The sequence below is a fragment of the Lepidochelys olivacea genome, assembly GCF_965140295.1.
Source record: "Lepidochelys olivacea isolate rLepOli2 genome assembly, chromosome: 1".
Lineage (NCBI taxonomy): Eukaryota > Metazoa > Chordata > Testudines > Cheloniidae > Lepidochelys > Lepidochelys olivacea.
Genome location: NC_140411.1, coordinates 43,959,846 through 43,985,354, shown reverse-complemented (window position 1 = coordinate 43,985,354; position 25,509 = coordinate 43,959,846). Strand labels below are relative to the sequence as shown.

The following is a 25,509-nucleotide window of genomic DNA, read 5'->3' as shown; positions in this document are numbered from 1 at the left end:
GAACAGTCATGGTGGGAGACAATGCGATTCCTGTTTGGTCAGCAGGTGCAGTGTAGCCAAGTTTGAAGGCACCATAAGTAAAGTCTGGTGAACAATGTTAACGTAGGTGCATGTGACCTAACAGAGAAACACTGGCACACCACAGTTTGTGGCTGATGCAAGGGATCAAGCTGCACATCACATAAAATCTGTCTGTGCAGAGAAAGGATCTCACAGAGGCTGAGTGCTGCCATTCTCCTACAAATGTTATTGTCTTAGTGGGTGACAAAACGGACTTCCCTGCATTTATGCAACATCTAAGGTATCAAGAAGGTACCAAAAAGAACCTGCTGCTGCTATGACTTCCTAATGAGATTGGCCTACCAGGAGCCAGTCATCCAGGTATGAAAAAACATCTGGTTTGCTACTACAGTGAGAACTTTTCGTGCACCCTAGATATGTAACGAGACCAAAGGGGAGGCTGTGAAACTGGAAGTGCTCTTGGCCAACCATGAGTAAAAGAATAAAAATAAGCTATAAGCAGTTTAAAAAGTTGGTTTCGCATACACAGTGTACCGGTTTCAGAGTAGCAGCCGTGTTAGTCTGTATCGGCAAAAAGAAAAGGAGTACTTGTGGCACCTTAGAGACTAACAAATTTATTTGAGCATAAGCTTTCGTGAGCTACAGCTCACTTCATGCATCCGATGAAGTGAGCTGTAGCTCACAAAAGCTCATGCTCATATAAATTTGTTAGTCTCTAAGGTGCCACAAGTACTCCTTTTCTATACACGGTGTAGTAATTTTTGTTAATACTGAGAGCTACAATTCTATTTAAAAAAGGGACAACTTAAAATCACATTTCTCTCATTTTTTTCCCAAACCTACTATTTTTATAAGTTAAACTACAATTACTGTAGCTCAAATTAGAGGAGACAAGGGTTTTTTTTTTTCCAGTTTGCTTACTCAGTGCATTTGAAAGCACAGTGTATAGTCAGTTCTACAATAGTACAGGAGCAATTGTATAGTTGCAACTGCTTGACCATAGATAAGGATTGCAACTGAGTTTCCATTTTTAATTCTGATTTTGGCTTCACTCTGAAATTAATGAAAAGAGTATATTAGTCTTTATATGGGTAAGGTTACAGCTAGGTGCAGAGTAGCATACCTTTTCTATCAAATTTGAAGCATATTGGAAAAGAGACCACGCTCTAAAACCAAAGATGTTCAACAGAATTCAATAAGTGTAATATGTTTTTGCCACTTCATAGATCACCCCACCGCTGTAAAACTCTACTTCACTGGACTCCTCTTATTAAGATCTATGGCACAGTGTCAAAGGTTACTTAATTAAAGTTAAGTCTTATTGAGGAAAATAGAAAGGAGCATAAACTCTGGCAAGTGAAGTGTAAAAATATAATGAGGAAGGCCAAAAAAGAATTTGAAGAACAGCTAGCCAAAGACTCAAAAAGTAACAGCAAAATTATTTTTTAAGTACATCAGAAGCAGGAAGCCTGCTAGGGCCATTGGAAATCAAGATGCCAAAGGGGGATAAGGTCACTGTGGAGAAACTAAATGAATTCTTTGCATTGGTCTTCATGGCTGAGGATGTGAGGGAGATTCCTCAACCTAATCCATTCTTTTTAGGTGACAAATCTGAGGAACTCTCTCAGATTGAGGTATCATTAGAGGAGGTTTTGGAACAAACTGATAAATTTAATAGTAATAAGCTATCAGGACCAGATGGTATTCACCCAAGAGTTCTGAAGGAAATCAACTATGAAATTGCAGAACTACTAACTGTGGTATGTAACTTATCTTTTAAATCAGTTTCTGCACCAGGTGACTGGAGGATAGCTAGTGTGATGCCAATTTCTTAAAAAGGCTCCAAAGGCGATCCTGGCAATTACAGGCCTGTAAGCCTAAATTTCAGTACTGGGCAAATTGGTTGAAACTATAGTAAAGAACAGAATTGTCAGACACATAGATGAACACGATTTGTTGGGGAAGAGTCAACATGGTTTTTGGAAAAGGGAAATCATGCTTCACCAATCTATTAGAATTCTTTAAGGGGGTCAACAAGCATGTGGACAAAGGTGAGCCAATGGATACAGTGTACTTCGATTTTCAGAAAGCCTTTGACAAGGCCCCTCGCCAAAGGCTCTTAAGCAAAGTAAGCAGTCATAGGATAAGAAGGAAGGTCCTCTGATGGATCAGTAACTGGTTAAAAGATAGGAAACAAAGGGTAGGAATAAATGGTCAGTTTTCAGACTGCAGTGAGGTAAATAGCGGTGTCTCCCTAAGGATATTTTACCAATGGGAGCTGTGGGAAGCCCATTTGCCAAACTGCCAGTGGCGAACTGCGGCCACTGGGAACTGCGGGTGGCCATGCCAATGTAAACAAACTGTCTTGCAGCCCGCCAGCTGATTACCCTGATGGGCCGCAGGTGCCCGCCACTGGTGTAGACGCTGCATTTGGTTATGTCACGTACATGGCCTCCAAGTGATGTCCCATAATGTCCATCCTGACTGGTATGGTCAGCATTCTGCTGCCCTGAATCCAGCTACACAGGCTTCTGCCTCTCCCACTTTAAAGGCCCAGGAATTTTTGAAATTCCCATTTCCTGTTTACTTGGCATGGAGAGCTCACATCTGATCTTACCAGCTGATCATGGCAACTCCAAGCAGCAAATGCTCCCCCGCTTGGAGAATGCCTGAGTTGTTGAATTTGCTGGCGCTGTGGGGAGAGGAGGCTGTACCATCCCAGCTCCGCTCCAGTTGCAGGGACTTCAAAACCTACAGTCAGATATCTTGTGACACGTTAGGTAAGGACTATGAATAGGACACACATCAGTGCCGTGCAAAGATGAAGGAGCTGAGGCATGCATACCAGAAGGCAAGGGAAACAAACATTGCTTTGGAGCTGTGCCGAAGATCTGCCACTTCTATAAGGAGCTGGATGCAGTCTTCGGCGGCAACTCCACCTCTATCACCAAGAGCCTCATGGATACATCAGCAGGGCTGGAGACAGTGGACTCAACTCCAAGGATGAAGTCATGGACGAGGAGGTCAAGTTGGAGGATGATACAGAGCACATGGGAGGGTCGTCCAGTAGCACGATAAGTCAGGACCTGCTTTCCACTCTGGAGGGGTCTAGCTAGTCCCAGCAGTCCATCTTTGGTATGCATGATGCAGGAGAGGGGAGCTCTGGTAAGTGATATTTTTGAGTTGTTGCTGCTCGGTTATATGAGGTAGAGCTGTCCTTTGCTTTGTATATTCTAGAAGTGGGTGAAGGGATAGAAATGTAGAAGACTAGCTGTGTTTGCCTGTGCTTCACATTCCCTTGTGCGGCTATGCAGTGTGACGGAACAGTGTTAATGCACACCAAGATTTCACAGGAATCCTCCAGAGAGATCTTGAGGAAACACTCCTGGAGGTATTTGCCAATCCTCTGCTGAAGGTTTCTTGTCAGAGCTACTTTGTTCCTTCCCGCATTGTAGGAAACTTTCCCACCACAATCAGCAATCACTTATGCAGGGATCAAAGCAGCACACTGGCAAGCAGCATAGGGACCCAGTCTGAAGCTGCACGCATGCAAGAGATGCACCTTTAAATCTTTGCTTACCTTCAAGAGTGAGATATCAGCTTCAATGACCTCCACCTGTGGAAAATGGTGGCAGAATTTACAATATTGTCTCTAGTCGCCTGCAGTGATCCCCTTAAAAAAACCCACAGAGACCCTTTGCCCTACGTTGAACATCCCCCAGCCCTGGGCCGAACTCACCATGTTTAGGGCATTCGCCAAGCTGTGTACTTGCCAAGGGACCGTGAGAAACTGGTTACTATTTAAAAAAGGTGCATTTTACATTTTATAATGATTCAATGCTGCGCATACACTAACAATCATGCTTCTGTTTATTGTTTCTTGTGCTTCTGAAGATGTGGCCTTCAGAGGAACTGCCTACACACTGGCAGAGTGCCTCTGCCGGATAAGGAAGCAACCAAGGAGGAGAACGGAGAACATGTTTTGAGAGGTACTTCAACCCTCAGAGGCCGAAAAACAAGAACACAGGTCATGGAGAGAGACTTTAAAAGAAAAGTATAAAATAGACAGGTAGGACAGAAAGGAGAGTCAGGAACGAATTTTAATGGGCCAGGAGCAGATGATAAAAGTGCTGGAGGAGCAAATAGAGATGCTGAAATCTCTAATCACGCTGCAGGCAGAATTAATGCGTGCTCAGCCCCCTTGTAGCCGATACAGAACTGCTTTTCATGCCCTTCCCAAACATTCCTTGCAAATTGCTGGTACCCCATTCACTCCATCCCTTTGGACAGGTTCCAAAACGATAGCTGGAGTTACACACAGCTATAAGAGCCTACACTGCCCTTCATTGTTCTCTCTCTTCCCACCAAGCCTTGTGTGTTTTTAATTGGAATTTAATAAAAACATACTTTCTGAAAGATAACCAATCTTTATTTGTGTTCTACACACTGTGGTTGCTGCTGGAATTAATACACAGTGGGAATTTGATCATTTGCTGAGTTCAAATCATGATCAGGAACCATCAACATTTTCATGCAAGGTGGCAAGTTAACAAAGCATGACAAAATGCTTTATGGAAAGACACATTACTGGAGCTCATTGTCAAAATGGTGCCTCAAAGCCTCCTTGATTTAAATAGCCCCCCATTGTGCCCCTCTAATAGCCCTGCTATCTGGCTGCTCAAAATCAGTTTCTCAAAATCAGCAGCAAGGTGATCTGCCTCAGTGCTCCATCCCTGGGAAAAACTTTTCACCATTAGCCTCACAAGTATTATAGAGTATGCAACAGGCTGCTATGACTATGGGAATGTTTTCCTCATTTAGGTATAACCTGTCATAAAGGCAGCTCCAGCATGCTTTTAATCTGCCAAAGGCACATTCCATGGTCATTCTGTACCTGCTCAGCCTATTGTTGAAGCGCTCATTGCTGCTGTCTAGGTTTCTCGTGTAAGGCTTCATGAGCCATGGGAATAAGAGATATACTGGGTGTTCCAGGATCATTATGGGCATTTCAACATCCCGCACTGGAATCTTTTGGTTTGGAAAGAAAGTCCCTGCTTGTAGCTTTCTGTACAGTGTTCCTGAAGATGCACCTTTCCGCATGCATTGATGTCAGTGAAATACCATAGAGAACTACCCCTTTCTATTGATGTACTCTGTCGCAAAATGGTCCAGGGCCAAAATTTGAATCTGCATTCCATCTATCGCCCCTCTTCAGTTAGGGAATTCCGTTGCCACAAAGTCATCCGGTGTTTCATGGACATTTTCAAGAGTCACAGTCCTTCGTCACTGGATGCGACTAATGGCCCTGCACACCTGCGTTAACACAGCCCCACTGGTCGATTTCCCAACTCCAAGCTGATTCGCAACTGACCTGTAGCAGTCTGCAGTCACCAGCTTCCAAACAGCGATCGCCTTGCACTTCTCCACTGAGAGGGCAAGCTCTCATTTTGGTGTCCTTGCACTGCAGTGCTCAGGTGAGTTCTGTACACACTTCCAGGAAGGTGGCTTTCTGCATCCAAAAGTTATGCAGCCACTTATCATCCCAGACCTGCATAACAATGCGATCCCACCGCTCAGTGCTTGTTTCCCAAGCTCAAAAGTGACAGTCCACCGTGTGCAGTTGCTCAATGAATGTCAAAAATAATCTGGTGTTGTTTCTTTTCATGGCACACAGCAGGTCAAACAACTCTGATTCCTGTTCATATTGGAAGCATGAGCATCCGCAATGTGTTCATAACAGCTACCACAACAATAGAAAGAAGTGTGGTATCCATCCTTTCAGGCAGAAACGCATAGTAAACAGGGGCTGTTAAAAATGCAGTGAAACGCAATTGGAAGCCCCTGGAATGATGGGACAGAAAAAACTGCATCATGGGATGTTAAGCCCACACCCATGATACACTGTGATCCATTCCACCTTCCCACTATTCCTAGCTGCAGAAGGTGGCAAATAGCACAGTGGGATAGCTATCCACAGTGCGTTGCTCTCTCTGTCAATGCTAGAGCTCCAACTGTGGACTCACTCTGCCAACAGAAGGAGAGTTGTGTGAAATGTACAAGCAATGCAATTATACAAGTTTCTGATTGTCGGCGTGACTTGTAGTATAGACAAGGACTGGGCCTCCTCAATTCCTTCTTTCCTAACACCTCCCACCACCACCCTGAACGCTACTGAGCATCTCCTAAGATCTGTAGGAAGGAAGTTTTGCTCCTGCAAGCCTCAGAAGCTCTGCAATGAGGGTAAGGGGTTGAAGAACAGAGTATTTGCAGGGAGGTGACCACGGAGAGGCATTTCCTCTTTTTGTGACTCTCCTGAGGTCCATGGGGGAGGAGGGGAGAAGACTCACTGGACCCTCCCTGTGAATCTTAAAGCACTTGTCTAGATTCCCAACCACACACAAGCCTTAAGAATGCTCATCAGGGCTACTCCCAACCCTTCACAATTTTTAGTAGTCATTTTATTCCCTGACAAGCCTCATTTAGCTCTCTGGGTCCTGACAAAACCTAGTTTGGCCCATCAGGAACTTCCAACAACCCCCATTAGATATTAGGGCTGGGGACTCAAGATGGCATCAAAAAGTCTATATGACATTTTTAACTAACGTTCTTAAAATGTAATGCACATTCAAGAACACATGTCCACAAACTTAGATTCAGCTTAGTAAAGCTTCCCTCTGTGTAGGCATGTAAAATAGCAACAGGGGAGAGATGTTTTGAGAACTATGCATATATTACTGAAGCCACACGAGTGTGAAAGAGAATATGGTGAAAAGAAAATGATAATGCAATTCTAAGAAGGAAACAGATCAAAACACTCCCTCTAGACCTACATATATACTGATTTCCTGGCCTGCAATACATCCTTCTCCATCTCTGCAGAAGCTACCAAAACAGAAAAGAACCATACACAGTGGTGATCTGCTTCACTACCCTGGAGTGCCTACAGCAGAACTCACCATTATGTGCTGCGACTATCTTAACTGAAATGATCACCCACATCCAGGAGAGCCTGACAGGATGTATGATTCTGGATCCCATAAAAAGACTGCTTTCATTTCATGAATTCAGCCTGTTTATGTTATACGAAATGTTGGACATACTCAGAGAGGCAACTGAAAATGAGGTCCCTGCCCTTCTTAGTTAGTAAAAAAGATCATTAACAAATCTGTTGGCTGACATTGCTAATACTTCATTTGTAGATGTAATCTTCCTTCCTACATCAAAGCCTTACTACAGTTAGAACAACTGTGGAGAAACCTTGGCTAGATGCAACAGACATAGCCAACTACAACCCAGTCTATCACCCGTTTCTGTGCAAGCTTCATATTAAGCTTGCACAAAAATGCCTTCAAACATATGTTTCCACAGCCACTATCATAGACCTCTCATAACCTGGTTTCAGGCCAAAATTCAAAATAGACATAACATTGCCCTAAGATAATAATTTATAGTGTTAAGGCAAATGTCCAGACCCCTGGACCTCTCTGCAACATTAGATATGGTTCTCCACAGGATGCCATATCTTACCTGAGGGAGGAAGAGATCCAGGCAATGCTCATAAATGTTCTGAATCCTTTCTCAAGTGCTGAGATAGCAGTATTGGGAAACAGCATCTATGCCGCCAGGCCCTTCATGCGCCATAGGGATTAACTCTTTCTCTGGTTCTATCCAATATTTACATGCAGCAGTCACAGATCCTGGGTTAACTGCACCCATGACCACCACATGTTTTCCTTTAGGGCCACCCATCTAGGTCTTAGGTTTCCAGCCATCATCTTTTTAGGGACAGAATCCCATGATTCTCTCCACTAGTCCAGGGTCTTAGCTACATACCCCTGCAATTCACTGTGATCGCCTCAGCAGGTCTGACTTCAGTTCAGCACCTGCAGTTCTCTTCTCCCTAGGGCAAACCAGCAACCAAGTAGCTTCCACAAAACAAAGTACTATTTATTCAGAACAAATGCATTTAAGAGAAAACATAATTTAAAAAACGAACAAATAGCTTATATCACACCTACTTTACCAGGTTACCCATCGATCACCTGGAGACCCTGGTAGGTAGGTTCTAAAATACTTCAGGTCCACTTGCAGGTCCTGGTTCTGTTGGTCAAAGTCTTATACCTGTCAGTTCTCAGATGGCATGAGTGACCCTTTCCCCATGTCAGGGTTGCTATTTTGTACAATGTCAAGTTCTTTGCCTTAAATCTTTGAACCAAGTCAGTCCAATCTGTGAAGTTTCACCCCAGGGGGAAACAGTACAAAGCCCTTGCTTCCCACATTGTTTCAGAATTGGAGATTTGCATGAATTCCACACCTCTCCCCCTTACCCCAATTGACTTTAGTTCCTGCAGGAAGTATACCTTATTTTACTGATTTATCCAGGAACACAATCAGTAACCAGCCCATAAAGATACATACAACATTTATAAAGTTGATACTATAGTCTTTGAATAGTCCATGATTCCATAGCATCACATCGGTCACAGCAGCAACTGGGAGAAATGGTGAAACTTCTCAGAGTCAAGCATTAACAATATGCAGAAGACACACAACTGTCATTTGCAACCTACACTGAACAGTCACCAAGTTACCCTAATGTCTGGCTGTGAGTCAGCATCTGGATGAGACAGGGCTGGCTAAAGTTGAATACCAGAAAGACAGAGGAGTTTGAAGGCAGAGGGAAAACATCTTGAAAGAGCTGGCTTCCATAGATACAGCCCCAAAATGTAAACTCACAGATTGTTGAGACAATCTGCAGTTTGGCAATTCTGTAGACTCCTCATTGATGCTAAGCCATTTTATAGCAGTATCCAAGAAAAATGCTTTCTACTGTTATCTCTAACTGGCTAAGAGACTGTGCCTCATAGCTGCTGCTGATCTGGCCATGACAAACACATACCTTTGTATACTCTCAGGATTACAAGTTAGTTTATATGGGTTTGAAAAAACAACAAACTTGAAAAAACTGAAGATGATGCAGAATGCAGCAGTACACCTCATTACTGACAGCATATTACTCCATTACTCTGTTCTTTTCACTGACTCTCCATAGAACACTTTGTTAAATTTAAGTTCTCAATCCTTATTTTCAAAGCACTAAATGGTCTGGGCCCAGCATACCTAAAAAACCACTTTATCCTTTGGAACCATGACTGTCCTCAATAGCCCCACTCCTTAGGAACAATGCAATTGTCCACCATAAAGGGTGAAATGCATCTATACAGGAGACAGGGATTTTTGGGGGCCTGGCCCCAGACTACAGAACTTTCTCCTACGGAAACCAAGTACCATCACAAATCCCACAACACTCCAGCCCAAATGAAAGTACATTTTTACATTGTCTTACCCAAGAACAGAACATATAACATTTGCTTATTTGAAAAATAAAATGAGCATGTACATAACTGTATAGAACTTCCCACAACATTTTCCATTGTGAAATAGGAGGAAATGGAGTGGAACTACATTTGATAGATTTTAGTTTCCTTATTTAACTTCCTAATTCTGGAAGGTGCTCAGATGTCATGGTGATAGGAGTGATCCAACTACCTGAACAGAACAGTATCTGAAACTATTTTTTAAACTATAATTTAACATTTGCTAGATTTCAAGTCAGTGTTGTCTCTTTAATATCCTATTTGTTATATATAGCTATTATTTATGCAGGCAAGTTTGAATGCAGAAGCTGATATTTTGAAGTCTTCATACTTTTTGAAGGTTTTATCAGCTCCTCTAGCATAACAACCCTAGATTTTTCCTAGTGTTTTTTAAACCTTTTAAAATAAGAAAGGACAATTAACATATTTTTTGCTTTTGTTATTGCAACATTAAAATGTATTTCATTTTCAAAAATCAGTACATGTACAAATTAAAAGTTGATCACAAAGCATTATCTCTACAATGCAATTGCCAACTACAATACATTGTACAATTTTTTTCTGAAATCTTAGACCTAAGGTTGACCCTAGAAACTGATGCACTAGTGCCGAGTCCCACTGAAATCAATAGGACTCCACATGATTAGAAGAATCCATGCCAGTATATTTGAGAACTGTTGTTTTGGATGCTTAGGGTAACATTTTTATTCTTATATACGTGCACTAACTTCCTTGTCATAATGATCCAGTATGTCTTACACTTTTTACACACAACACTTTCTCTATAAGTCATTAATAATTTTGTCATCATATATGCATGATATATTCTGGCAATATAGTTTTCCGCTCTGGAGACAGATAAAGTTCCCGATAGTAACTTATATAATGTATCTCTGGGGATGTCTAAGAAATACAGCTCACTAAGTGCAATTTAATATATTTTTAAAATAACATGTACATACAATTCATGTCTTTTTCATGTGACCTAGCCTTAAAATCTTGTCAAAGCTTAAAATATTTCAAGTATCACATGTATTTCTTATAATTAAATAGTGCTATAACATTTTTATGTGAAAATGTATTGTATACAGAATTTATAACTGCACAGTTTTCAAATTATCAATATATTTCTCACTTTACAAATACAAGTACATTTAAAAAACCTTAGTTCTGCCATAAACTGATATAATGTGTTTATTTCCAGATGCTACTATTCAACAGTATTATACAGAATCATAGAAATATAGGACTGGAAGGGACCTTGATAGGCCATCTAGTCCAATTCCCTTCGCTAAGCCAGGACTAATTATTACCCCTAGAGCATCCCTGACAGGTGTTTGTCTATCATGTTCTTAAAAACCTCCAATAAGGGAGATTCCACAACCACCCTAAATAATTTGTTTCAGTGCTTAACTGCTCTTACAGTTAGAAAGTTTTTCCTAATGTCTAACCTAAATCTCCCTTGCTGCAATTTAAGCCTATTACTACTTGTCCTGCCCTCAGTGGATGAGGAGAACAATTTATCACTTTATTTTTTATAATCTTCTACATACTTAAAGACTGTTATCCTTTTGGCCCCCTCAGTCTTCTCGTCTCCAGACTAAACAAACCCAATTTTTTCAACCTTTCCTCAACCATATTTTTGTTGCTCTTCTGTGGACTTTCTCCGGTTTGTTGACACAGTTGGTCACTTGAGGACAGGGCAGTAGAGTTCAAACTGATGACCAGAGAGGCAAGAATAGGCATTGTGGGACACCTCCCGGAAGCCAATTGCAGCACTGTAATCAACCAGGGTGTCTACACTGGCACTGTGGCACTGTGGCACTGTGGGACTGTAGCCTGGGTGCAGAAAGAAGTACGCCTCTTGTCGGGGTGGTTTTTTTACAGCACTGCAAAGCAGGAGGGGCGATAGATGGCACGCATATTCCAATTCTGGCACCAGACCACCTAGCCACTGAGTACATTAATCGGAAGGGGTATTCATCAAGGGAAGGTCATGCCTGACTAATCTAATCGCCTTCTATGATGAGATTACTGGTTCTGTGGATGAAGGGAAAGCAGTGGATGTATTATTTCTTGACTTTAGCAAAGCTTTTGACACGGTCTCCCACAGTATTCTTGTCAGCAAGTTAAAGAAGTATGGGCTGGATGAATGCACTATAAGGTGGGTACAAAGTTGGCTAGATTGTTGGGCTCAACGGGTAGTGATCAATGGCTCCATGTCTAGTTGGCAGCCGGTGTCAAGTGGAGTGCCCCAGGGGTTGGTCCTGGGGCCGGTTTTGTTCAATATCTTCATAAATGATCTGGAGGATGGTGTGGATTGCACTCTCAGCAAATTTGCGGATGATACTAAACTGGGAGGAGTGGTAGATACGCTGGAGGGCAGGGATAGGATACAGAAAGACCTAGACAAATTGGAGGATTGGGCCAAAAGAAATCTGATGAGGGTCAATAAGGATAAGTGCAGGGTCCTGCACTTAGGACGGAAGAATTCAATGCACAGCTACAGACTAGGGACCGAATGGCTAGGCAGCAGTTCTGCGGAAAAGGACCTAGGGGTGACAGTGGACGAGAAGCTGGATATGAGTCAGCAGTGTGCCCTTGTTGCCAAGAAGGCCAATGGCATTTTGGGATGTATAAGTAGGGGCATAGCGAGCAGATCAAGGGATGTGATCGTCCCCCTCTAGTTGACATTGGGGAGGCCTCATCTGGAGTACTGTGTCCAGTTTTGGGCCCCACACTTCAAGAAGGATGTGGATAAATTGGAGAGAGTCCAACGAAGGGCAACAAAAATGATTAGGGGTCTGGAATACATAAGTTATGAGGAGAGGCTGAGGGAACTGGGATTGTTTAGTCTGCAGAAGAGAAGAATGAGGGGGGATTTGATAGCTGCTTTCAACTACCTGAGAGGTGGTTCTAAAGAGGATGGTTCTAAACTATTCTTAGTGGTAGAAGAGGACAGGACAAGAAGTAATGGTCTCAAGTTGCAGTGGGGGAGGTTTAGGTTGGATATTAGGAAAAACTTTTTCACTAGGAAGGTGGTGAAACACTGGAATGCGTTACCTAGGGAGGTGGTAGAATCTCCTTCCTTAGAAGTTTTTAAGGTCAGGCTTGACAAACCCCTGGCTGGGACGATTTAATTGGGGATTGGTCCTGCTCTGAGCAGGGGGTTGGACTGGATGACCTCCTGAGGTCCCTTCCAACCCTGATATTCTATGATTCTATGATTTCTCTATGGTTCTCCAGGTGCTTGTGGATCACCATGGGCATTTCACAGACATTAATGCAGGCTGGTCCAGAAAGGTGCATGACGCATGCATCTTCCGAAACACAGGCCTGTTCAGAAAGCTGCAAGCAGAGACTTTCTTCCCAAACCAGAAGACCACCGTGGGGCATTCAAAATGTCCATTGTGATCCTGGGAGACCCTGCCTACCCTTTAATGCCATGGCTTATGAAGCCATACATGGGGAAGCTTGACAGCAGCAAGGAGCTGTTCAACAACAGGCTGAGCAAGTGCAGAATGACTGTTGAGTGTGCTTTTGGCCATTTAAAGGCTCGCTGGCACTGCCTATATGGGAGGCTGGACCTGGCCAATGACAATATTCCTATGCTTATAGCCGCATGCTGTATGCTCCATAATATTTATGAAGGGAAGGGTGAAAGCTTCACTCAGGGCTGGACCACTGAGGCTCAGCGCCTGGAGGCTGAATTTGAACAACAAGAGACCAGGGCTATTAGAGGGGCACAGCGCGGGGCCATAAGGATCAGGTAGATCTTGAGGCAGCAATTTGAAGCTGAAAGCCACTAATATTTGTTACTATGCTCAGGAGTACAGTGCTTGTAATGTTAGGAGGTGATTGTGATTGGTGCAGATGATGCACTGTGAAGGTTTAAGAAAATTGCCTGTTGCTTTGCAGGGCTCTGTTTGCTTTCAATTAATGGAATAAAGATTTCTTTCAAACCAAAACAATTATTTTATTAAAAAACAACAACTGGAGGAGAGAGACAGAAAAAAAAAAACACATCAGCACTGTGGGAGATGGGGGAAGGGAGGGTCCCAGTAGAAGGTGGGGTCCTGGGACAGTTAAAGGTTTGTGTATGTCCAGGTATCATATGCAACCTTGTCTTTTGGAGTACGGTACAGCGGGTACTGTACTTCAGCGGGGTAAACTGCAGAGGGATGGGTGTTGAGCGCAGTGGGTACTGGAAGTCCGCACAGCTGGACTGTGACAGGGCAGGAGTGGAATGCAGTGGGTACAGAATGGAGCCAGGAGGTTGATAAGAGTGTGTTGGCAGTGTCTGGGGGGCGCATGGGAAAGAGTTTTGCGACAGCAGCTGCAGGGGAACTTGGGCGCGGAGCTGCTCGGTTTGCAGTGCTAGTAGCGTGTCCACTTGGTGCTTCATAACGTTTAAGAGCTGCTCTGTGGCTTTGTTCTGGGGGACCGCCTTTTCCTTTTGGTTCCTCTTCTCGCTGTCCTGCCACTCCTTCAGTTCTTGGTTTTAGGCCATGGAGTGCATCATGACATCACGCTTGGAGCAATGCTGAGCTGCTGGACCTCATCAACATTTGGGGAGAGGAGGCTGTCCAGTCCCAGCTGCACTCCCGCCATAGGAATTATGATACCTATGGACAGATTTCACTATGCATGACAGAAAGGGGCCATGACAGAGACACACTGCAGTGCAGGGTCAAAGCGAAGGAGCAACGGAACACCTACCACAAGGCAAACTGGGGAACGCCTGGTGCGTGGAGGAGGCATTGTCACCTGGAAAGATGCGCTGAGACCACTGTATGTGTCACTCAGCAAACAGGAAGGGGACTTTCAAAATTCCCAAGGAATTTAAGGGGTGGGGCTCACAGTTGGTCACTTGAGGACAGGGCAGTAGAGTTCAAACTGATGACCAGAGAGGCAAGAATAGGCATTGTGGGACACCTCCCGGAAGCCAATTGCAGCACTGTAATCAACCAGGGTGTCTACACTGGCACTGTGGCACTGTAGCCTGGGTGCAGAAAGAAGTACGCCTCTTGTCGGGGTGGTTTTTTTACAGCACTGCAAAGCATGAGTGGCTTGGCAGTGTGTACATCTCAGGAGTTACACTACAGAAAGCTGCTTTGCTGTGCAGAAACTTGCCAGTGTAAACCAGGCCTAACTAACTTGTTCTACCCTGTTTACGCTGATGTTCACTATGTTAGTTGTAAGATCACTGCTAACATTTTTGGTAAAAACTAAAACAAAAGACGATTTGGCACAGGCCACTACTGCATTTTCTGTTGCTGTCTTCCCATCCTCATTGATTGATGGGCCTACTCTATTCTTTGTCTACCCCTTGCTTCTAATGTATTTGTATAATATAGTTATAATTAGATGTATTGATGAAGCTTACGGATACAATTAGTGAATGGTTAATGTCATAACGCATATGTACAAACAGACAGTTATAGTAACTTGTTCATCGCTAAACTAATTGCCTCTCTTGAGCATTTGGAACTACTTGAAAGACTATATAACAAAACCATATAGCTTGATCTGTTTACTGTCATAAGCCAGGGCTATTCTATTTTTGTTTAGTTTTCTTTGTTAAACCTAAATTAGATTGTACACTCATTACAGCAGGAATTTGTCTTTTTTATTTGCCTTTTAAGTGGCAAGCACATCTATTGCACTATATAAAATATAGTAGTAATGGTTACATTAATAATTAATTTGTTTTAAAAATGTATTAATATAATTTATAAAGTGTCAGATTTGTGCATAGCTCTGTAAAAATCACAGAAGATTATGTAACATGCTCCAAAGAGATCATAATCTGAGACTAATCCTGCAAACATTTTCTCACACAAAGTCCTATTCAAGTCAACTGCTTCAATAGGACTACTCACATAAGTAAGGATTTGCAAGACCATGCACTAAAGCAGACTGCCTCATGTGCTATATATATACACACACACACACAGAAATTCTTATTACAGTTGCTAGAGCAGAGCTGAAAGAGGCTCCACATGGCTCCTGCTCCAAGATAAATCCTGGGCGCGGGGGAATGCTGGCTAATCAGCACCCCTCCCCGCAGATGGACAACTGATGCCAGAGACTCCTGGGAAAGGAGGGAGAGGAGCTGCCTGATGTCCCTCAGCAGGTCTCTCCCTCCCTCACTGCTGGGACTGTTCTCTTTCACTGCTGGCCCCATCAAGTTCCTCCACCCCTTGAGCAGGTGGCTGGATATTGCAGCTGAATGCATGGGAAAGTAGAAGCACTGAGGCTGCCCTGCTGGAGGAACTGAGGCAACACTGCTGGGGGAATTCAAAGCATAGTGACACTGGGACTCAGGGATTGTGCAGGTCTCACGGGCAGTGCTCTAAATCAATAAGTCAATTGCAAATTAAGATCCAGATAGACCAGTACACACTACTTGCTTTCTGTTATCATGAAAAGCAGCTATAAATATGGTTTAACCAGCTAGTGGAACCTGGCTGCTTTATGTTGTTTTCATGTCCCGATGAATTCACCCTTAAAAGTTAAATTTTAAAAACATGTTTTAAGATTTATACTATATAACATATCTTCAAATCCATTGGAAATATCACATGGTAGCATTCTCTTTAAACAAGAAACCCAGTATTTGTCTTAATTTTTAAAAAATAAGGAAATTCTCAGAGAAAAAGGATGTTAAAATGGAGTTAGGTTGATAGTATATATCAGTAATTTACAAGTAAAAAAAATATTATAGAGATATTGTAACTACTCCACAATAAAGCATTATAAACTCAGGAAACTCAGACACAGGGTTACACCTGAAAGAAATCTGAATGTGTTGAGATAAGAAATGCACAGGTAAGGCACCCAACACTCTTATGCTGTAGTGCTATGAGGGAGAAAAAAATGAAAAAAAATTCTAATGTCTTTAAAAACCAGTTTAATGTTTATGGTTCCTGATTAAATTGCCTTAATCATTGCTGTTTGGGTATTGCAAGGCATCACTATTTTCTGAATATAGGCTTGGGTTACGTATAGGAACTAAAAGTTGCATACTTTTATAAAGTGATACATGTGGACAACAAGCTGAACCCATAAAAGTTCTTTCATGAATAAACTGATATTGATTATTTTAACCATATATGTGTATATATGTGTGAAAAAAAAATCAAGAAAATGTCACATGGCAGTATATCCCATACCTACCTTTGACAGTTCCATTCCAGGTCCACACTGTTTGCAGAGGATACAGTTTCCAGCATGGTCCCTGAACTCTTGCTCTCTGCAATCCCCCGTCTCACAAATTACTTCACTCAACTTAAAAAAAAAAAAAATCAAATAGTTAAAAAAAATTAGCAATAATGCTTTACAGTTAATCTGGACATTTACGTCTAGGCCAAATAACTGATTTTAAACACTATACAATCGTATAAAATTAATTAAAATAGAATGTATAATTATATCTACTTTAACCCAACACAAATCTTATTACCTAATACTACTTAAAAATGATATTAAAATAATAATTTCTTATTTTAAATTCACTTTGAGAAAAGGTCTTTTCTGTAAGCAAGATGGCTCGGTTAATGCCAACTCCGTGGAAATATCTTTCTAGAATATTGCCAAAATTTTCAAATATTGGAGTGTAACATTGGGCTCCTAAATTCACATTTAGATGCCTAAATAAATGGCCTGATTTTCAAAAGTGCTCAGCATACAGCAACTCCCACTGACTTCAATAGGACCTGTGGGTGACTAGTACTTTTGGGGGAAAAAAAAAAGTCAGGCGACTTATTCAGGTGTCTAAATATGGTTTTATGTCCTAACTTCAGCACTCATTTTTGAAAATTTTGGCCTATATTTTTATACCTCTAATTTGTTCTAAATTGCAAGAGTGGGTTTCATTTATTTAAACCATCTGTATATCTGGATATTGTAATTAGGGAAAAAGAATAGAATCTGTATATTTAAGTATACATTTTTAAAGAGATTTTCAATGGCATCTAGAGTTTAGGACGAACACTAAAAAAAATTTTTTTTTGAAAATTTGCACTAATATTCACACAATTATTTTCTTGCTTAATACATTAAATACACATAGAGATGCAATTTCTACCTTCCACGATTTCTAAGTACAGCTTATGACCAAACTAGAAACTACAGCTCTGATGCTTCAATCTGCACCACAAGCAGAAACACCATTACACAGTTTCAGTAAAATCAGTGGGACCCTACAGAGGTGCAGGGATCTCCATGAGCAAATCCTACTGCAGCATCAAACTCAGTACATTTACCATTCTGTCTCAAGTGCACACACACTTTTTTGATTAAATGACTAAGGCCCAGTTAATCACTTTCATCAAAAGCACATTCTGGAAGATGATTTTGGTAGTCAGTCTAGTTCCAAGTGGAAGGGCATCCACATCACATTACAGTTGCCATTCAGTTATCTCCCTGTTTGGTAGTTTCAGCAGTAAGGCCAAAGCATGAATCTGCTATGGAGACTGAACTATCTTCATTCCTACAGATTGTCTCTCTGGGTCAGAGTTCAGGCACGCTGAAATGACAGTGGAAGCTTGCATTGCTGCCAATTGTGCTGTTGCTGTTTTCTGCATAAATAGAGTGAGTACTTGACTCCTATGCCTTAAATCTGGCGCCTTGCACTGAGCGGTGATCAATGATGTACTCATGCGTAACCCTGAGGATCCTTGCTCCAACTTCAGAAGTCAATAGACTGACATGTTGCACAAGCACTAAACTGATATATGTTTTATTCTGCCCAATCAAACCATCCTTCATGTGGGCATATTCAGAGAGAGGTGGAGTTTTGGGGGGCAGAGGGGCAGAAAAGTGGGATGGAAAGATGTGTCAAATGCAATTTGACTAGAATAATTTTTAAACTGGAAGAGCCTATAACGAATGGTCATTGACTTAAACTGATATGCTCAAAATACTGCATTCTGTATATTAATAGTTGTATTAAAATATATAAATTACTCCACCTCACTAGTTTATGCAATTATTTTCCAACATTCATGATGAAGAAAAGGAAGTTCTCATTATTTACTTACCAAATACACTAATAATAGTATAAGCATCTTCACTATTTTATCTTGTCTTTGTAATCCTTCAATGCCCATTTCTTAGGGTTAAACCTCTCTCCCTTATGACGAACTAAATCAAAAGAAAAACGGAAAGTATTTAAAATCCCCAAGTTGGACAATGAGTTTACTTTGGATGTACTATTTATGTAAAATTCAGCATTATAGTATACTGTAGTGTGCTGAAATAGATATTTGTCAACATTGCTCAAATGTTTCAGCTAAATAATTCCTAAAAGCCAAAATAATGAATACCTAATTTACAAATTGTGGTTTGTTTGTTTGTTTTTAGAATGAGTGGCTATATAGACAAAAGGCAATATATCATTTCAATTTCTATGCAATTTTTTCCATTCACTTCAATAAATACTCAGAATAGGCACAGAACAATATGATATTGCTGTTCAACTGCAACTGGAGAACATCAAGACTCACTGACAGAACTGTTTTCCAATGCATGAAGCTGACTTAAAGTGTGCTGCATACCTGGAAGATGCCAAGTAAATATAGGAAAATAGACATATAAACCAGTCTATTGCTTCGTGGGGCTGATCCAAAATCCACTGAAGTTAATGCGATTCGTTCAGTTAAATTAGGTTAAATTAGGTTAAATAAATATCCTAATAATAAATTAGGTTAAATATCCTGTAAACCTAATTTAAATTAGGTTTACCGGATATTGCTTGTAGATTTTTAGAATCTAAGAAGCATATAGAGGTACACACTGTATTAAATTGACACATTTTTGTTGGCTTAAGTGTAGAAATGTTTTTCTTATTGCAACTGTGAAATATTTTCTATTGACAAAAAATCTACCAGCTTTATAACTCTGTTGCCAAACCCAACATCTTCAAACATCGGGAGTTCCAAAATGTTACAACTCAGAATCAAGTTCCAAAAATCAAGTGTTTTTGAACTGACATCTAACTATCAGACTTTCACAACTCATCTACATGTTTTGCTGTACCAGATGTTGACTGTTCAGTTTATAAATAATGCTACCAATCTCCCAGTTTTTCTCAGCTTTAAAAATGATAAATTATCAAAAGGATATCTGGGTTTAAGCTCTAAATAAATATCACAACTTGCAAAGGAAACTTGTGAACATCTGATTCTTAAACTTCAGGGACACTCAGTCAGGCTTAATAGGTGTAAAAGGTATTCAGATCCTTTCAGCAGAGATGTAGGACTGTGGTTTTAGATCATGCAATTATTTAAGTTACTGTCCCAATTCCTCTAAAACAAAATCCCAGGAGAGATGTCAGCTATTATATGTAAGAAGAATGATCAGTGTACAACACAAGACTTCTGTACCAAGAGTAGAGAGTAAAAAAATTTCATTTTTCTTGCTGAAATGTAGATAAAAACAATCTGAGTGGTTGAGGTACATGAATAACTGACTCACCTGAAAGCAAGTCTTGAAAGCGACATAACTGTGCCAGCTACACGTTTCTGTCTCAAACTTGAAAGTGCTGCTTAAAAAGTAGACATTGCAGCGTTTAATAATAGATTGCCATTAGGCAATTTTGTTCTCTCTTGGTATCAAGTTGGCATTACGTTGATGTCAGCTGGACACTAGCCAATTATTCTATGTATTCAAAGTAACAAGTAGCTAATGGATGTTTCTCCAAGTCTTGAGTGAGTGCCCTCAAATATTAGTTCAACAGATTTAGAGATTTTCCCTATCTCCCATAAACACCACTACTACTTAGAAATCTACCTCATTGGATTTTTTTATTTATGAAAATAAGGACATTCGAAAATGATGGCGCATGTTACTGATGTCAAAAAGTAATTCCATGTACAAATGCACAGTGATATATTAACCCAAACTATATTAGGAAATGTGAACAAAGGTCATACATTGCACTCGATTTGTAAAAGAACTCCCACATATAGTAAATATTAATGAACACAGTTTTATGGCCATATATAGCCCATTATATATGCACGTGCCTCCTCATATGTGGTGAGTGTGAGATCATAAAATAAATTAAAGAGCCATGTAATAAATTTAACATGCACATTAGACTGTCTCACCTGCCCTCTGTTCAATAATCCCTTGTCTTTCAGAATCTATTTTAACATTCAGCTCTTAATCTTTCACAGAAATATCTCTTTCCTTCTCCTCCTAAATGTAGAATTTTACCAGCAAAGACACACCAGCCTGCGACTCAGGATTGGCGAGATTAAGTTCTGACCCAGAACAGGTTTTCAATAAGTGTCATGATTTTTAAACTGCTACCCCCTGGCTTGGGATGCCTGGTAAAGGGGATTTTAGATCATAGGAATGGGAAGAGTCCAAACTTCCCAGTGGGCTCATCATTCACAGATTTGCCAAATGTCACACACTTCACTTGACACTCATACATACAAGCTATTCCTCATGCATTCCCATGGCCCAGAGTGAATGCATACATTCTGCTGCTGGGCTTTGGGCAAGAAGTTTGGGCTGCAGTTTATCCTGCCTGCCACCACAGACCACTATGACACCTGCTCAGAAGGCAGCTTTTCTGTCTCCACTTCTGACTACTCTCTATGCCAGTTCTTGCCACAGAGTGTGAAGGAGGTGGCATTAGCAGAATCAGCGCCTTACAGGCAGGAAAGGTGAGCAAGGGGAAGGGGGTCAGGATCAAAGGGAAAAGCAGGACCTGTTGTGGGGACAAGGGCTAATGGACAAAAGATAGGGACACAAACTAACAGGAAGGAAGGGACTAATGGAGCTTGCACCACTGTATAATCCCTCCCCCTCTTTGTTTCCTCCCACACAGCAACATCACTTCCCCCCAGACTCCCCTGGTTACCTCTAGCTCCTCACAAGCCTTCCCTCACTTATTATGGAGTGATACTCCTGGGGGAGTTCTGCACCAGTGTGTGTGTGCAGAATTCATGTCCCTGCAGATTTCTTTGCTTCCTTACAGAAAAATGACTTTTGATGGGGAAGCAAAGGGAAGACACAAGAGCAGTAGCGGTAAAGAAGTGGCAGCACAAGCAGGTTGGTTCAGGCACCCGGAGCAGCCAGTAGAAATGTAAAACACCACTGGTGCGGGAGGATGGACAGCTGTGCATGTGAGAGAGAGACTGTCTCATTCGCTATTGCAGCACACTCATCATGGAGGGGTCAGGCTTTGGGGTGTTTCTGAGGAGGCAGGAGAGGGACAAGCTTTGTCCCCTCAGGCAGACCAGAATGTATATTCCTGGGGGAATTCTGAACCGCTGCGCAATTCAGAATTTTACAGAAATTAATGTTGTGCATGCAGAATTTCCTTTCCCCCACAGTAATGGGCTGCAGTGGTACTAGCTGCCACTAGGGGCCACTGGACCCAGCAGAGCCCAGCTCGCACATAGAAGACACTGCTTGGGTGAGAGAGAGGGAGCTAGAGGGTTCCTGGCAGTTCCCAGTATGCCCTGAGGGAAGGAGAGGGCAGCGCAGGAAACTCCATGCAAGCCTGGTACTGAGCATCAGGCTGTTTCTCCCTCTGGATCCCTGAGCTCTGGGAGCGGGGGCGGGTGTCTGGGCTGGGTCATGGCTGGGCTCTGTGTGGAAGGGGGTGTGGGTATCTGAGCCGGGGGGCCCCAGAGCTGAGTCTGGAGGTAAGGGGGGTTTGGGTGCATTGGCTGGGCGGGAGCCGTGACAGGTATTTTGAAATAAATTACCAAAATAACTGAAACTGGTGTGGTTATGTAGTGTTATTTTGACAAATAAAAATTGAAGATTTTTGCAGAATTTTTAATTTTTTGGTGCAGAATTTTTAATTTTTTTGGTGCAGAATGCCTCCAGGAGTAAAGTGTGCATGGAATAAGGTTCTGCCTGGTTGCACCTACCCTCTTTACTCCAGGAAAGCCTGTGTGGGAAATTTGGCGCCTATCAGATATCATTCACCACCACTAAATCAATGTTAGAATCACATATATTGCATAAAATGTCACACATGGAGCTACACAAAACTTGGCAGCAATGCATTCACTTCTGCCTCTGTACAGGCCTGGGATACCAGACCTTAAAATTGTAATGTCATTGACATTGTAATGTCTACAAAAGCTAATTTAGGCCATTTTTAGAGGTTTTTCACATGAATTGTGAGGCATTTTCTCCCTCTGAGCACTGTATTCTTGGAATCATAGTTAACAAAGGCAAAGGTAAAAAAGTGTAATATTTTTTAAAACTTTCTAAAACTGTTCCTAAAACAGGATTTATCTATCATGTCATATTTGCAGAATACACCGTGGTTAGGTGTGGCATAAAGGTTTTATCAGCATGAGTTGGGTCAGAACTGTACCATTCATCCTTGGCTTTGCTACTTGTGAGTGATGAGGCCAATCCAAATACATGCTGCTCAAACTACAGTATTATACTAGTTCATCATCAGCCAGGACTAACACAAATTATTCTTTTAAGGAAATCCTTCAGTGAGAAAAGCACAAAATGGTGAAGTGTTGTCTATAACTACATCAAGAGAGAGATCTTACAGGGCCAGATTTTTACTCAGAGAAGCAGTCCCAATTCCACTGAAGTATATTGGACTACTTATGTGAGTAATTATTACTCATGTGTTTTGGGATCAGGCCTGTAGCTGTAATATTGCTGCATGTTTAACTTATCTTACTCTTCAATTTCTACAAGAAATTACTTTGCTGAGTAAAATCTCATAAGAACATAAGAACAAAAGAATGGCCATACTGGTATCAGACCAAAGGTCCATCCAGCCCAGTATCCTGTCTACTGACAGTGGCCAATGCCAGGTGCCCCAGAGGGAGTGAACCTAACAGGTAATGATCTAGTGATCTCTCTCCTGCCATCCATCTCCACTCTCTGACAAACACAGGCTAGGGACACCATTCCTTACCCATCTTGGCTAATAGCCATTAATTAACTTAACCTCCATTAATTTATCCAGTTCTCTTTTAAACCCTGTTATAGTCCTTCACAACCTCCTCAGGCAAGGAGTTCCACAGGTTGACTGTGCGCTGAGTGAAGAAGAACTTCTTTTTATTTGTTTTAAACCTGCTACCCATTAATTTCATTTGGTGGCCCCTAGTTCTTATATTATGGGAACAAGTAAATAACTTTTCATTATTCACTTTCTCCACACCACTCATGATTTTATATACCTCTATCATATCCCCCTTTAGTCTCCTGTTTTCCAAGCTGAAAAGTACTAGCCTCTTTAATCTCTCCTCATATGGGACCCGTTCCAAACCCCTAATCATTTTAGTTGCCCTTTTCTGAACCTTTTCTAATGCCAGTATATCTTTTTTGAGATGAGGGGACTACATCTGTACACAGTATTCAAGATGTGGGCGTACCATGGATTTATATAAGGGCAATAAGATATACTCCGTCTTATTCTCTATCCCTTTTTTAATGATTCCTAACATTCCGTTTGCTTTTTTGACTGCCGCTGCACACTGAGTGAATGTCTTTAGAGAACTATCCACGATGACTCCAAGATCTTTCTCCTGATTGGCTGTAGCTAAATTAGCCCCCATCATATTGTATGTATAGTTGGGGTTATTTTTTCCAATGTGCATTACTTTACATTTATCCACATTAAATTTCATTTGCCATTTTGTTGCCCAATCACTTAGTTTTGTGAGATCTTTTTGAAGTTCTTCACAGTCCGCTTACTCTTAACTATCTTGAGCAGTTTAGTATCGTCTGCAAACTTTGCCACCTCACTGTTTACCGCTTTCTCCAGATCATTTATGAATAGGCTGAATAGGATTGGTCCTAGGACCGACCTTTGGGGAACACCACTAGTTACCCCTCTCCATTCTGAAAATTTACCATTTATTCCAACCCTTTGTTCCCTGTCGTTTAACCAGTTCTCAGTCCATGAAAGGATCTTCCCTCTTATCCCATGACAACCTAATTTACGTAAGAGCCTTTGCTGAGGGACCTTGTCACAGGCTTTCTGGAAATCTAAGTATACTATATCCACTGGATCCCCCTTGTCCACATGTTTATTGACCCCCTCCAAGGACTCTAATAGATTAGTAAGACATGATCTCCTGTTACAGAAGCCATGTTGACTTTTGCCCAACAATTTATGTTCTTCTACGTGTCTGACAATTTTATTCTTTACTTGTGTTTCAACTAATTTGCCCGATACTGATGTTAGACTTACCAGTCTGCAATTGCCAGGATCACCTCTAGAGCCCTTCTTAAATATTGGCATTACAGTAGCTATCTTCCAGTCATTGAGTACAGCAGCTGATTTAAAGGACAGGTTAGGAACTATAGTTAATAGTTCCGCAATTTCACATTTGAGTTCCTTCAGAACTCTTGGGTGAATGCCATCTGGTCCTGGTGACTTGTTACTGTTAAGTTTCTCAATTAATTCCAAAAGCTTCTCTAGTGACACTTCAATCTGTGACAATTCCTCAGATTTGTCACCTACAAAAGACGGCTCAGGTTTGGGAATCTCCTTAACATCCTCAGCCGTATAGATTGAAGCAAAGAATTCATTTAGTTTCTCTGAGATGACTTTATCGTCTTTCAGTGCTCCTTTTGTATCTCGATCGTCCAGGTGCCCCACTGGCTGTTTAGCAGGCTTCCTGCTTCTGATATACTTAAAAAACATTTTGTTATTACCTTTTGAGTTTTTGGCTAGCTGTTCTTCAAACTCCTTTTTGGCTTTTCTTATTACATTTTTACATTTAATTTGGCCGTGTTTATGCTCCTTTCTATTTACCTCACTAGGATTTGACTTCCACTTTTTAAAAGATGCCTTTTTATCTCTCACTGCTTCTTTTACACGGTTGTTAAGCCACGGTGGCTCTTTTTTAGTTCTTTTACTGTGTTTTTTAATTTGGGGTAGACAGTTAAGTTGAGCCTCTATTATGGTGTCTTTGAAAAGTGTCCATGCAGCTTGCAGGGATTTCACTCTAGTCACTGTACCTTTTAATTTCTGTTTAACTAACCTCCTCATTTTTGCATAGTTCCCCTTTCTAAAAGTAAGTGCCACAGTGTTGGGCTGTTGAGGTGTTCTTCCCACCACAGGAATGTTAAATGTTATTATATTATAGTCACTATT

At 41.4% G+C, this 25,509-nt stretch overlaps 1 protein-coding gene across 9 annotated transcripts in view; it reads right to left on the bottom strand.

Annotated features, from left to right (window-relative positions):
* Positions 1–25,509, bottom strand: part of TNFRSF19 (TNF receptor superfamily member 19) — a 124,057-nt gene that overhangs the window by 89,629 nt on the left and 8,919 nt on the right. For 6 of the 9 annotated variants that reach the window (XM_084640897.1, XM_084640896.1, XM_084640893.1 and 3 more), the window contains 3 exons: positions 18,443–18,545; positions 16,578–16,688; positions 3,602–3,637 (listed from right to left, as the gene is read on the bottom strand). In XM_084640897.1, coding sequence (XP_084497023.1) covers positions 3,602–3,637; positions 16,578–16,688; positions 18,443–18,511 — 216 coding nt within the window. In that variant the 5' untranslated portion in view covers positions 18,512–18,545. The remainder of the gene's footprint in view (positions 1–3,601; positions 3,638–16,577; positions 16,689–18,442; positions 18,546–25,509) is intronic. The other 3 variants (XM_084640899.1, XM_084640900.1, XM_084640901.1) reach the window with 3 other exon arrangements.